Raw genomic sequence first — 15,601 nt, 5'->3', positions numbered from 1 at the left:
CTCTAAGCATATAATTGATTCCCTTTTGAAAGTTGTTCCTGATCTGCCGCCTTCACCCTTTCAGATTGTGCCTAACTCTCAGAGTTTAGATATTCCTATCTCTCTCTGTATGGGAGGAGTTTCCAACTCCTGATTTCTTCAGATTGTCAGATGGGTGCCTTAAGATGATTAGATTTAATGCACAATCTGAACTCCCCTGTTCTTATACAGTCAAGTGCAGCACGGAAAGAGACATGCTGTCTTTTGGATGATAAGATGTCTTTCTGGTGGACAGAACTATTCCCATTCTTTGAAAAAAAAATTCAGGAGAGCACATCTAGCATCTTGGCAAACGTTCATCACTAAACTAGCACCAACAATGCGGGAGAGTTGTGGCTATTTATCTCATTGCTGCTTGTGAGATCTTGCTGTGTGAAAATTTGTTGCAACATTTCCCTTCATTACAGCAATAGTCACACTTAAAAGCAACTTTGTTGAAATTAAAGTAGTTTGGGGTGTCTCAAGGCCGTTGTACAAATGTGAGTTTATTAAAATAAAATTGTTTTCTTAGGAGGGCAAATCTGCATTATTCTTTGGAGCAGTGGAAAATTTACCTCATATACTGACTTAAAACAAATTAGGCAAGCACATGCTGTGTTGATGTCAAGCTTTCATATGTCTCCAATTTGCACAACATAATTCTTCTGTTGGGCTGTCTCTTATTGATTGTGCCCAGTCTGCTCGTCTGTACAGCTTTCAGAAGGGAGAAATCTCAAATTCTGAGCTGAGAGCTGTGAGTTCAGTTGTCAGGATTGCCTGCCATTTATGCCTGTCTGCCTCTGAGCTTTGTTGGTTCCCAATCTCTCAAGTTTGAACAAAGCAAGCTTAGGCCACAGGGTGGAAAATCTAACATTGTATGCAGCTTGCATCTCTACTGTCTGCTTCTCAATCAATGTCCTCTTCTTTCTCCCTCTTGCTGTCCCAGCTGACTGAGAGTCCTCTACAAGGGAGGAAATGTGGTATGTTAATCTACTGATTGGACTTGGGCAAAAAAAACGGCATTTGACTGGCTTCATTTAACTTCTAAATTATAATAGAATTGACATCAGTGTTAACTAGCTGGTAAATATGTATAAAAAATAATTCATTTATGGTTTCATGGTAGCTGTCCAGGCATGATTTATTTTTCAGTGAACTGTTACTGATGAGTTCTGCATTTGTAAAAGCATTCTGCACGATCCCTTGAGCTAATCTATGAGTATAAGATGTCTGGAGATTTATAGTACAAGTTGTAAAGGTATCACATCATGACAGCGGTAAATTGGTGCCCCTTGCCCTCAGAGAGTACAGAATAGTCTCTCCTGTCTCGTTATTGATCTGAACAGAAGCGTGCAAATCATTAATCAAAATATGACTGTTAGTATTATGGAAACATCTCTTATCTCTGTATGTGATTATTGCAACTTGTTGTCAAACTGTGTTAATGGGAAGTTTGAAGATTTGCTTTTTTTAAATATTTGTCTTTATGTTCTCTGAAACCACCTCTCTCTTTGTGTGAGATTTAGAAAATTCGGTCGAGTGTTTGTAGGGAAGTCCATATCACCAACGTAAACGGTGATTTTGAGGACAGGAAATGGATAAGCTATTATTTGTTCTCGAGAATTTAAGAAATCAGTCACTCCTAATGTGCTGTACATGATGTCCTGTTCTGAACTATAATCTGTTTTTAGGGTCTCTCCATCTCCATCCAGCCATACCACCCACATGTGGTCATTGACTTTTTTTTCTGACCCATGGAAAAACAATAGAAATTAAAGTCAATAATATAAGTCACTGTTAGGGACCAGATACCATGATGGGTTATGACTTTAACTGATGGTTCATATGGGCTTGAATGCTGGCCAAATTCAAGGGATTAAAATGCCTCACCTCCAGTGACTGTGAGACCCCTATGGGAAATGAGTTTTGGTAAATCCCTATTGTGATTTGCACCACAGGACTCACCAGTAATTGTGCTTTTAATTGACACTAAGTTGCTATTTTCATTGTTTCTACTGCCAGTCAGCCCAGTGGGAGCACACCACGTTCTGCTGCAGTTTAGTGACCAGCTTTACAATGGTCTGTGAGAAGCAGTCCAGTTAATTATTAGTGGATTGCCTGCTGTTGATGCAAGTTTTTGTCCACAGCACTGGTTTGTGCATTGGTGAAATCAAGACATTTAAGTTATGATCACAGTAACGTCAAGCATGGCATTGTCAGTGTCAAAAGTGTGGTGCTGGAAAAGCACAGCAGGTCAGGCAGCATCCAAGGAGCAAGGGGGTTGATGTTTTGAGATAAGCTCTTCATCAGGAATTCTGTCTTCATCAGACATTCCTGATGAAGAGCTTATACTCGAAACGTCAACTCTCCTGCTCCTCAGATGATTCCTGACCTGCTGTGCTTTTACAGCACCACTCTTTTGACTCTGATCTCCAGCATCTGCAGTCCTCACTTTCTCCATGGCATTGCCAGGATTGAACATTCCAGTAATACGCACAGCGCTGGTTAGACAAGCAAGGTGGTTAGGAAATGGGCTTAATCATTTGATTTCTAACATCGTATAAATATTGCTTAAAAGGGATCAGAAATTTGGCTGGTTTGAGAAATAGAATAGTTAATCTTACAATGCAGAAGACTATAATTCAGAGGCTGTTTTAATTCAACTTAATTTTGTAAGTTTTCTGGATTGTGGTTGACTTGATAATTCATAAGACCAGAAGAAATATGACCAGCAGTAGGCTGTTCAGCCTCTCAAGTCTGCTCTGCCATTCCGTAGGATTATCAGAAGATGGTGAAGTCGACATTTCGGGTCTAACCCTTCTTCGTCTACTTCTCCACTTCCTGATGCTGCCTGGCTTGCTGTGTTCTTCCAGCCTCCCGCTTGTCTACCTTGGATTCCAGCATTTGCAGTTTTTTTGTCTCTATTCAATAGGATTATGGCTGATATAACATTACTCACGTTTACTTTCCTGACTTTTCCCATAACCCTTTGACTAAAATGTATTATACCGCAGATTTTCTGGCATTAAAATTCACTACTATTCCCTCACCTTCTCTATATCCTTTTGTGGTTTTCTCCGACTACCTCAAGTATTGCCTATACCTTTTGTTTTGTTAATGAATTCTGACACCACTTCTTCAATGTCTCCATCCAATCATTGCAATAGGCATTGAGCTGAAATTATTTTAGATTAGATTAGATTCCCCACAGTGTGGAAACAGGCCCTTTGGCCCAACTAATCCACACCAACCCTCCGAAGAGTAATCCATCCAGACCCATTTCCCTCTGACTAATGCACCTAGCACTATGGGCAATTTAGCATGGGCAATTTGGCATGACCAATTCACCTGACTTGCACATCTTTGGATTGTGGGAGGAAACCAGAGCACCAGGAGGAAACCCATGCAGACACGGGGAGAATGTGCCAACTCATCACAGACAGTTGCCCAAGGCCGAAATCAAACCTGGGACCCTGGTGCTGTGAGGCAGCAGTGCTAATTGAGCCACCATGCTGCCCCTTAAACTTATGCTGGGGTGAGGAGGATACTTCCATATCCTTTCCCACTGGCCAAGTCAAGTTGCCATAGTCTTACCAGACCACAGGGCTGCTCTCTCAATAGAGAAAGATAACTGGTCGTGATTTAAATAGTGAGGGCCACCATATCTTATGTGAGAGGAGAGATTGAAAAGCAGAGTCCTTCACGGTAACCTCAGCCAGTGTGGGGATTGAACCCACACTATTGGCATCATACTGTTTTGCAAACCAACCATCCAGCCAACTGAGCTAAACTGACTCCCTTATAAACAACATTGTGCATCCATGGTGGGATTTGAACCCAAACTCTGTCACTTCACTTTTCCTCTGTGCCACCAGGGGATGGTGTTGAGGTCGAACTGGATGCCATTGAAGCATGGGTGGAATCTGATAGCGTGTATTTGAATGATGTCGCTGAAGGTTGCATGTAGATGAGAAATAGGAGAGGCAGAGGCAAGATACTAATAACCTCTTAGTTGAGAGGAGAAACTATTCCAGAAGATTCTCTGGGCATTGGTTGATAGGAAAAAGTAGAAGTAAGGACATTCCGAAAGAACTGGACTACTGGCATTGGGAGAAATCAGTGCAGTTCACAATGTCATGGGTTGCTGATATGGTGAGAAGGATGAGGGGGGGTTTGTTTGATTCAATCACTGTAAAATCAACCATAGTTCACTGTTTTCAAGGCTCCCTGCTGGAAAGAGTCGTGAACGAATCTGTGGAAGGGTAGGATAGGATTTCGTTTGGCTTGATAACCCCCTTGTCTTTGTTGTTGAAACAACAGCCAGTGCCCATTAGTTGTAGCTGAAGAATGGTCTGTAGGGTGAAGATTGTTGCTGCTGCCTTTGTCCACCAGCCCCACCAGAGAAAAAGACCATCTGTTATCAGCATTTAATCGCAGTGCAAGAAAATGAACATAAGACATAGGAGTGAAACCAAGGCCATTCAGCCCATTGAGTCCACTCTGCCGTTTAACCCGCACTCTCCCTGTAGCCCTTAATTCCTTGCGAGATCAAGAATTTATCAATCTCTGCCTTGAAGGCACCCAATGTCCCGGCATCCGCTGTGCTCCGTGGCAATGAATTCCACAGGCCCACCGCTCTCTGGCTGAAGAAATGTCTCCTCATTTCCATTCTAAATTGACCCCCTCTAATTTTAAGGCTGTGCCCATAGGTCCTAGTCTCCCCACCTAACGGAAACAACTTCCCAGCGCCCACCCTTTCTAAGTCATGCATTATCTTGTAAGTTTGGTATATGGACACTACCACATGATCGTATTGTCACACATGTAAACATATTAACATATTCAGGTTGTACTGATTTCAGAAAGATTAAATATTGAAACAACTGGCAAAAGGATGTGTAATTGGATAAGCCGATCACCCTTTTACTAATGACTGACTTAAATAGCTTGAAAATAGTGAATGAACATATGTGAGGAAGTGCTGCAGCTATAACGCGTATGGTTTGGATGCATGTCCCCATCTTGGGTTTGGCAGCAGCCTTTTCAGATGCTATTATTTATTGATCAAAATACTATACTCCAGCTAAAACAGTGCTTCACATCACATGGACTCCCCAGAATGTTTGTGTGGCCAGAGGTTCTGAGTTTTTCATTTATGAGGATGGAAAATCTTTGCTTACATATGCATATGTTGTACAGGCATGCATTTCAATCCAGTGTGTTAGTGAACTCACGTGGGTCTTCCTCTCCCCAGACTGCACAGCCCAATGAACTATGGTTCAAGAAGCAACTGTGCAGTTCGTGTAAGAATATTTTGTGGTTATGATACCATATGAGTAATCTCAAGGTAATGAGTTCATATCGTATCATAGCAAGCTGTGACTTCAAAAAAAAGCCATGAAAGCTGCTTGGATTGTGCTCAGCAGATTGACTCTTAAAGCTCTCTGAAGTAGTTTGGCAAACCATTTAAGCAACCACAAATAGGCAAGTCTGACATCACCATTCTGGAATGAAATTAGAAGTCATTTCATTGAGTGTACGATGCATTCTGTCTTTCTTCTCGCAATGCTATTCTTGAGTGGGTTGCAAAACCACCTCAATGTCAACATGAAATAATCTCAGAACACATATAGGATGAGTTTGTTGCAGCTCAGACATGGCCAGCAAAAATAACTAAGTATAAAATAGCAGCTAACTGCAACAATATCTGTTGTTTCTTGCTGACGTTTGAGGCGCTCCTAAACAAGGTTATGGCTTTGTGCTGAGGGATTGTGCTCGCAAGCAGCTACGTTGAATTGTTCAGACTCTCTGAATGTACAAAGGGAGAAGAATTTTGTCCCATGAGTCTTCACTGGATTTAAGAGTAGGCACCTGGAATGAAAGTACATTGCAATCAGTTTCATTTTGTATAACTTAGCATTGTGAACAAAGTGTCGCCAATAGAATAGTGCTATTCAATAAAGACAGATTTATTCACAACTAGGAAAATAATATGTTACCCTAATGTGCCACCTGGGTATTTATATTATGCAAAACTTGGCATTTAAAGTAAACATCATCGGAAGGATAGGAGCATCCACTAATGAGAGGGATTTATGAACAATTGGAAAATTCGATAGCAGTCTATAGGCTGAGACATAATAAATGCACAGTGAAGTAATTTTATGCAATAGGCAGCTATGAGTAGACTAACTGAACTATGCAGATAAGCTCACACATGCAAAATTGGGAAAGTTAGAGTCACTGAATTAACTTTGGCTGTAGGTCATGTTTTTGTTGTCTATAGGAGCTGATGGGCGGGCTCCCAGTCAGTAAAATATGGTGCTTAAAGCCAAGCTATTCTTTAGTATAAACTCAAAAGCGCACACTGAGCTCATGCACACTCCCCTATGCTTTTCCCCTTCCGGGCATTTCAATCTGAGTAAAACACAAGCCGCTCCCAATGCTATGGGTTTCATATAAAAACAGTCAGTAAAGTTGGCTGCATCTGACTGCAGTTAATTTTGGTTAATTAATGTTTGGTTTCTGCAGAACTGTGCTCACTAATTCAGGTGAACAGAAGATCAAGTTGTTTTATTCTTCCATATGAGCCTTCTGCGTTTTTACAGTGGCTCAGTTATTTGGACCTGTTGAGAGTTATAGTTATTAATAGCATTTGTGTGGGTCTCTGACTGCAAGAGAAACTAAAATACAAGCAGTTATTTCAGCTTTATTCTGTCATTTTTCATTCTAGAGTTCACATGGCCTTAACCTTATCGGTGCACACACCCATCACATTGAGAATGGACCGTAGCTTTGATTCCTCCATAATTTTGGCAGTGCAAATTGTGCCAGCGTTTCAATGTAGTCTTACAGTCAAGGACCTCTGAAATTCATGAGTAGAATAGAAGCCCAGTAATACGTTAATGATAACGGACTGTACAAGAAATAAGGCCAAGTGATAGATGAGAATAACAGTGGTTTGTCGAAAGACAATGAATATTTCACCTTTATTATTAAGAAATGGCAGAGCTATCAGGAATGCCCTGAAGATGCTGGTTGCTGATCTTTGAATAATTTATAATATAAATGTTTATAACCAGCAAGCAAATATGTTAAAAACTAGCTCGTGAGGACACAACCCAGGAAAGGACCAATTAAACTGTATTGTGCTTCCTGGTAAATCAATGGATGCTACAGCTCCAAATGTGTTATATTTTAGAGACAAGGTTCTCATTGGACCCACATGCAACTTTGCAAACAGGAGAGAGGTTCCAGGACCTCTGAGATACCTCAGAACTGGATTGAATCAAGCAACTGCAGAGTTGTGATCCAAACTAGGCCATGCTATGGATCAGCACAGTATATTTTCAGCTTTGCATACATGAATAGGAATGGAATAGAGGGATATGGATCCTGCAAGCAAAGACAGTTTGAGTTTGGAAGGGCAAAATGTGTCAGAGAAGGCTTGGGGGGTTGAAGGGCTTATTCCTGTGCTGTATTGTTCTTTGTAAAGCTTGAAGAGTTAAAAGGACAGAAATCTCCTACGCGTTGGTTGTAAAGGCCCATCTGAAATGATTATAAACTCATTTCTTCTCATGGTGGTAAACCCCACATATGGATTTGACTGTAGTTTAGCATTGTTTGGCAGTAATTTGGCAATCTCATGAAAACTCTTAAGATACCTACAATGGAAAGTTGAAAGTACTGTTACAGTTAAGTTATTGAGCTGCTTCTCCAGAACAGAGTGAAGTCTTGGTTTCCTCGTTTATATATCCTGCTGTCAGATCCACTCGATTTAAATATGCTTCCAACAGATCCTATACATACTGAGCTACTTTCTCTGTCCTCCCTACCATGGTTCTTTTCCTCTTTCATTGTAAGCTATTCACACTACAGTTGGGAGAATTTGCACCATTGGACAGCATTCAGTAACTTAATAATAAAGTTGTACATTGTAATAGTGCCTTTGCTGCTTTAACTATGCAGCTGTACACAGCACTAAGTGAAACATGCACTGTGATGTAAACAAGTAAGTACCCATGTAAATTGCACAAGCAGAACCATAATTGGCAGAAAGCAAATCCTATGGGTATGACTCACGCCCAATAAGCACTGTGGTTCTTGTTGGACTTCAAATGTTTTTTGGATCCTTTCTTAAAGGATTATTTTATGTCCACACTAACCATTATCTCAAATATGTAAGAGCACTTTAATGTGGGAATTTTCTTTCAGTGTATTAAAGGATGTTGGGTGTACATGATGAATAGTGCTGACTTCCTTGTGAATAAAATTAGCTTTGCAGAAGATGGGAGTCCCTTTGTGCTTGAAATAACAGGATGTATAGGAAGCTATCTCTTTTTCTCATGCACTGTTAATACTACCCTGTTTCCTCAGGCCTTTCTTTTTCGCCCTTTAAGTGTGAATTCAGCTCATTCCAAAAGATCTACGCATTCTATAATGTTGTAAAGTTCAAATGCTTGGCTGTCTTAGATTGTAATTCCCAATTGACTAGCGAAGTGAGACAAATTGCAAGTAAATCATATTTGGAAACACTTTAGTATAAACATTGGGCATCTGGGTGGTCCTTTTAAAGCATTGGCAGCATTGTATTTCCCTTGGGTCTAGGTGTCTGCCGGTTATTTCGAGAGTTTGTTGGCATAGTAACCTGAAGTCAGTATTAGTTTGCGCCATTATTGGAAGTCATACGTGTTTCTTATCTCAAGTTGTTTTTTTTTAAAAAGCTTATCTTCCCTTTTTAACTTTTTCGTCCCTTACCCTGTCTCACCAATCCTAGTGAATTATGTGCAGATGTATCCCAGTGAGATAGGGTTCAAGTGAAAGATTGTTGAACTGTAAAAATGCATCTTGCCTCTGCTAAAGTTGCTGTTCAATCCCCACTTAAGAATAGAGGAATCCTTTCAGAAGCATGGCTGATGACCTGAAATATCAGTCTGAACTACTAAAGCCCCAGTGAGGAGGCCAAAGGCACCTCTTTGAGTGGGATGGTCTGTTTACACTGCATTGTGTTGCTTTGCTGGATTTGTTTGGTATTTTAAAGCTTGAAGGGTGAATGAACATTTGTCATTCTGATCATTTCACTAAAATTGGTTATTACAGCTTACCAAAACCATCGGTGATATACTATGAGCAACCCTAATTTTGCTCAGATATGAAGAGAACCAAATTTTGATCTTTTATGACTACTTATAAAATAGAATTTCCACTGTGTTTTAATATTGTTACATATGTAACTAAGAGAACCAGCAGCATCATTATTAATTTCTCAAGCAGGTTACCTTTATTAGATATACAAAGATCTGATGAGATCGTGCCCATTTCACCAAAGTCAAGAATTGGGATCTTAATGTTTCAAAGCTGACATTAATGTGGTTTACTTTGTTGTCTGTTTGATGAACTTTGTTTTTGCACACTTATGTTCTGGGTGGGTTGAATGAAAATCAACTTCTTGATACAGAGGGTATGGTTATTTATAATGCCCCAGCAAAAATGAAAATACCCACTAAATACTAAAATAATCTTTTAAGAATCAGATTTAATTTTTAACCTTTCCATTTAAAAAAAAAATTAATACTCAATGTGGTTTTGTTTTATGTTTCAGTATATACTGTCTCAGCCAAAGTTCTGCGCCATTCAAGTGACCACCCTAATGCTGAGAACAAAACTGGAGAAAGGTAGTTCTCGTCGGATTGAACGTGCAATGATGCAGGCACAGGTAGGACATTGCTGCTACTGTGGTTACAAAAATATTTAGTAACTTTGCATACAACATTAGAATAAGGCAGGATATGTGTCAGCACATCCTATCTATCTGGTGTGAAAAGGAAATTGGCACATTAAAATGTCCAGTTTGTATGAAACAACATCCTGAGCAGTGACCTACAGCTATAGATTCTGCGGATAATCTGTTCTGATAAGTAGAAACATCCTGATTGTTTGCATGAGCTCTCTTATTCACCCCACCCACTCTGAGTCATGTAGGAAACCTACTGATCCCACTGGTGCTATGGAAGTTCTGAATGTTAACGGGGAAGCACTAATTCTTGAATTTTGTTTGGCAAGTGTTTTGGTGGGTTAAAATTCCTCTGAGAGAAACTAGGAACTGGAAGTATTTATTTTGTACACCATCAAAATCTAGAAATCAAAATTAAGTAGGTGCACACATCAGTGAGGCACAGATCTTATTGTCTAATGAAGCTTTTATTGCAGCAAGTAACATGCCAATATAGAATGCACTTTCATTTATATAACACTTACGGAATAGCTGCAGTGAAGAGCTCTTGAACCAAATAAAAACCAAAAGAACTACAGATAACGAGAATCAGAAATAAAAGCAGAAATTGCTGAAAAAGCTCTGCAGGTCTAGCAGCATCTGTAGAGAGAAATCAGAGCTAATATTTCTGAGGAAGAGTCACTGGACCCGAAACGTTAACTCTGATTTCTCTCCACAAATGCTGCCAGACCTGCTGAGCTTTTCCAGCAATTTCTGTTTTTGCTCTTAAACTGTTGTAGTCTCTGAGGTAAATATTGTAGCCAATTTATTTATAGCAGTAAGATAAATTACGAGATAATTACCTGGTCCAGATTATCAGTGGTGTTGGTTAAAATATAATTTACAAGACCAAGGCACAGAACTTCAGTAATGCTGTTGGTACTCAATTTCGAGCACAGTGAACCCCTCTGTGAAAATTAATGGATTTGAGCTTCATACCAAAAACTGAGCTTTCAATCGAGGTAAACAGTCCAGTACAGTCCTGAAAGATTGATGCATGTTGGCTCTTAATAAATAAGAAGGCCATCACGGTGGCTCACTGCTGCCTCACAGCACCAAGGACCAGGTTCGATTCCACCCTCGGGTGACTGTCTGTGTGGAGTTTGCACATCCTCCCTGTGTCTGGATGGGTTTCCTCCAGATGCTCGGGTTTCCTCCCATAGTCCAAAGATGTGCAGGTCAGGTGAATTGGCCATGCTAAATTGCCCATAGTGTAGGTGCATCAGTCAGAGGGAAATGGGTCTGGGTGGGTTACTTTTTGGTGGGTCAGTGTGGACTTAGTGGGCTGAAGGGCCTGCTTCCACATGATAGGGAATCTAATCTAATCTAAAAAGCTGTAAACCAAAATCCTGTCAACTTTTGCGCTGATTATTGTCAATGACCAAATTCTTGTGGCAGTAATCAGAATGTAAGAGTTTTTCTAGTGTCTTGGCAGGTGTTCAAGTACCACCAACAATCATTTGCTTATCTCACTATTGTTGTGGAACAGCAGGTTGATGGAGTGAGCATCTATTCACTCACTGATAGCTATTAGTGCCTGGGTAGTCTAAACCTAGTTCTAATTAGATTAGATTCTGCACCAAATTATTAATTTATTACTATTTTACCAAATAATTGGCATTATGAGGAAATTTAGATAGACTTTACTCTGTGTCGGTCTGTCATGTGCTTGATCTATTATCCTCTTCATCCTTATCAATCTGTCTGCTAATTTTGACCCATTTGACCAAACCAACTTCTTGCATCTCATTGTCATCCAGCTGGGTGGAACCAACCTCAGCAGATTCCATTCTCATCAATCTAAATGTAGCCAAAGAATGATGACTTTTTGTCTCACTCCCATTACCTCTGGTACCCCTCAAGGAATTACCCTTAAGTTCTTTCTCACTTCTCAGTTGTTTTCTTTCCGTCATCAGCAACATCCAAAAGCACAGTGCCAGCTTTCACATGTCCTCTGACTGTGTCCAGTTTTCCCTATGCATCTGAATTCCTCCACTGTTGAACTCAAGGGCCTGTTTCTATGCTATAGATTCTGTATAATGTAACATTGTGGTGAACGTTTAAAAAACTTATGTATAGTCTAAATTAAGCTACATTGCACAAAATATTATAACAAAGCACCATTGCATAGTTTGGATATTTACCTATGGATCTAAACAAGGAAACAGTATCTGGGGCGAACAACATGAGAGAAGGTTGTGATAATGGGACTGAAGTTTTCCCCTTTCCCCTTGAGTGCGGGAGTACAAATATATCCACTGTGATGCTACAGTGAGTGGAAGCACTTTCCCCACGGGTTGGGGAAATGGAAGGTAAATGGTGGGCAATTTGCGGTTGTTTACTATCCTCTGAGAGCAACATTGGTGAATGCACAGTATTATGATCCCAGCTGACTTTATTCTGGACAGGTTGCATCGCAGACTGAAACTTGACTTGATATTTTATATAAAAACCAAAAGAACTGCAGATGCTGTAAATCAGAAACAAAAACAGAAGTTGCTGGAAAAGCTCAGCAGTTCTGGCAGCATCTGTGCAGAGAAATCAGAGTTAAACTTTCGAGGCCGGTGACTCTTCCTCAGAACTGATGGTAGCTAAGAAAATGTTGGTGTATGTGCAAAAGGTAGGGTGGGGGGGAGAGGAAAATGAGTAACCGATAGGTGGGAATACAGCCTAAGGAGAGAGATGAGCAGTTGGACAAGGGTGTAGGTAAAGATCTGACTAGAAGGGTGAATAGCTGTTAATGGAGACTGGTAGTGGCTAACAATAGATGTTGTGTAATGGCAGACAGTGTGAAATCAAGGCCTGGTGTGTGGTGTAGGAGCTAGGATGTGGGAGAGTTCATGCCTTAAAATTATTGAGGTACTGCAGTCCTTAAACTTTTTGAAAAAAAATCAATACCTTGTATGATATGTCTGTGGTCGAGGAATATTTATAGTCAGCGAATAGTATGAATATTTGTACATTATGATCATCTTCAAGTTCACAGTTATTCCATATAGACCCTAATGCTGAAAAATAAATTTCTTGGATTGTCTCATCATTAAAATAGGTTGCAGTAAATTTTCCTCATGGTAGTCTACATGTACATTTTGCTGTGGAATATGCTGAAAGGAGAAAGTCGAACCGAATTTGGAAAAATTTAGAAACTGAAGAGGCACAGACTCATTTTACACTGGAATCTCATAAGTTTTTGACAAGGGCTGTTTATATAGAATCAAACATTACTATGGCAGGATGATTTTAGGAGAGATTATGATGAAAATTGTTAAGTGTATCTGTATCTCATAACTCCTAATATTGCTGGTGAACTGTTCTGAGACGATCCCACTGCCATACAGGATATAATGTCCCGTTCAAACTCATTTGTTGTCTGCTCACTCTTCCTGTACAATTTCACTGAGTGTGTATGGATGAAAACTGGTATGTTTGTTTTACTGTCAGGAAATACATAATGGAAACCTGGTGATCACAGCTTGTACCAGCTATAGATTTAGGAGAATGTTTTGTAAAGATATGATTTTATTTTAAGAATACCATGGCAAAAAAGACAATCTTTGACATACCATGGAATCATTTAGCTTCTTGATTAATGGATTATTTATTTTGTGTTTCGGCATATACACCCTTTTCACTATTTGTAACATGTACTTGTGACAATAAATAAATCAAGTCAATTATAATTCATTTTGTTTGTGGTTTCAATATATATTTATAAATCGGTGCTTATTAAATTTAACTAAAGTTCTGTACACAGAGGACATAATGCATCAGTTAAAATCCTTCAGGAGTTATGAGATACAGAGTCTTTTTGTGAGCGGTGGAGTCTTGGTATAGACAGGCAACTCATGAGGACTTTGGTAAGATTTTTGAGGGGCAATAAACTTATATTTTGCCTGAGAAATATTCTAATGCAAGATCCTAGAAGGTTTATAACCCAGTCCTCCCTCATGTCTAGTGCATAAATACAGCTATGAATTGTACTGCCATTGGCACTGACTTTCCCCTCACTAACTCTAATCGTTAATTTTCAACATGCAACATTATTTAGTTCGGATATGACCAGGTTCCAAGTACAGGAAGTACAATTTAAAGATTCTTCAAGGTGATACTGCTCCAATCAGGCAAATTGTGAGAGTGAGTAGCTGCCTGCCTAAGGCCTGAGTGTTGGGAGTGGTGATGGAACGGAATCTGTTAGGTTGGTGGGGGGGGGAGGTTGCATGGTTGGGGTCATGGATGGAGATTAGAGTGAGGCCATAATGGTTATTCCTTTAATACTCATTTATTTAAATAATCAGTTTATTACTTTGGATTATTGCTCCAAAGTTCTTTGGAAGTAGCCTAATGCCATGGCATTGTGCAGAAAACAGGGGTGGAGGTCTTGCCAGTATTAACGTTTGTCCTTTTATTAATTCCACTCATCATTTAACCTGTTACTGTTTGTGAAGAAGGCCATGCACTTGGCTGCTTACTTGCTCAAGAATTTCCTTGATTGATATAGTCTTAATGAACATAGTTCTTCAGATCTTTATGTAATTTCATAAATTGGTGATGGTCTTCCTTTCAGCCCACTGCTTTTCTGTAAACTAAAATTCATAATTTCAGTATCTTACATGTTTGCTTTTTTATTTTAGCAAAATGAATAAATAAACTGGAAGGGATATTCATACATAATGACCGTTCACTCTGGAAAGCAGGGTAGCAGTGTATCCACCTCTTCAGCTGTTTCATTCTTGAATAATCAGAATTTCATCTCATACAGGAAATTACTATTCCTTCCTTTTTTTTGTTCTAAACCATCTATTGCTATGTTGGAATGTAGAGCCCATGATGGGAATGGTAAAAACAGTTTTTCTCTTCCATTCTTCCAACCCCCCCCAACCCACAAAACGAAGCAATTATTTGTGTCCTTTGGGACTTGGCTATATAGCATGGGATCTTCTAATCCAAAACGGAGACGTGCTAAATTGGTAAATGGTAGATATTCAGCATTGTTAAGTGAACCTGGAAACACCTGCAAAACTGTTACTTGAAGTAATCCTCACACTGTCACAACGTGTTATTGTGGGGATTTATTAGCAAATTGGGTTATTTATTTTGTCAGCTCATGTTGTCTGAGGCCAGGGGCCTTCCCTGACTTAGCTTATTAAAAAAAAATGCTGAGTCAAAAGCCTTGCATCGAGAGGATGCCAGATGTATATTTGTGACACCAGAGCTGTAATTGTGTGACTACTTGGACAAGATATTTATCTCTCAGCCCCCTTCCCTGTCCATGTTCCTGAAGAAGGACTTATACCCGAAACATCGACTCTCCTACTGCTTGGATGCTGCCTGACCTGCTGTGCTTTTCGAGCGCCACACCTTTTGACTCTGACTCTCCAGCATCTGCAGCCCTCACTTTGTCCTAATTGCTGAAACCTTACAGAGAAGCCTCTTCCAAAGATGCCCACATTAAAAAAGTTCTCCTCCTCCTTCTACAAAGATCTCAGTGAGTCTCTCTCTCTCTCTCTCTCTCTCTCTCTCTCTCACTCTCACTCTGCATCTCCCAGGTCATCTCCTCTGCCCTGAAGCTGTTCAACCACATCTTGAAATAGTCCCACTATTCTAAGTGTCCTCACCCCCATCTTATCCAAGATCCAACCCTCCAACTTGGCACTGCCCTCTTGACCTGACCTACCTGTCCATGTTCCTTCTCACCTAATGGCTCCACCCTCAGCACCCATCACAGTCATCTCCTACCTACATCCATGTATCGCCATCTCACCTACCTTCCCCCTGGCCCCAACCCCACCCCCTCTATTAGTCTCTCAGCCC

At 40.1% G+C, this 15,601-nt stretch overlaps 1 protein-coding gene across 1 annotated transcript in view; it reads left to right on the top strand.

The window, feature by feature from the left end:
• ttc27 (tetratricopeptide repeat domain 27) overlaps positions 1 to 15,601 on the top strand; it is a 220,596-nt gene that overhangs the window by 94,507 nt on the left and 110,488 nt on the right. The window contains exon 10 of the mRNA XM_072580509.1: positions 9,620 to 9,733. Within this exon, the coding sequence (XP_072436610.1) occupies positions 9,620 to 9,733 (114 nt within the window). The remainder of the gene's footprint in view (positions 1 to 9,619; positions 9,734 to 15,601) is intronic.

Source organism: Chiloscyllium punctatum, chromosome 11 (assembly GCF_047496795.1).
Source record: "Chiloscyllium punctatum isolate Juve2018m chromosome 11, sChiPun1.3, whole genome shotgun sequence".
Taxonomy (NCBI): Eukaryota; Metazoa; Chordata; class Chondrichthyes; order Orectolobiformes; family Hemiscylliidae; genus Chiloscyllium; species Chiloscyllium punctatum.
The sequence above is the reverse complement of the archived record's forward strand: the minus strand, read 5'-3'. Positions and strand labels throughout refer to the sequence as shown.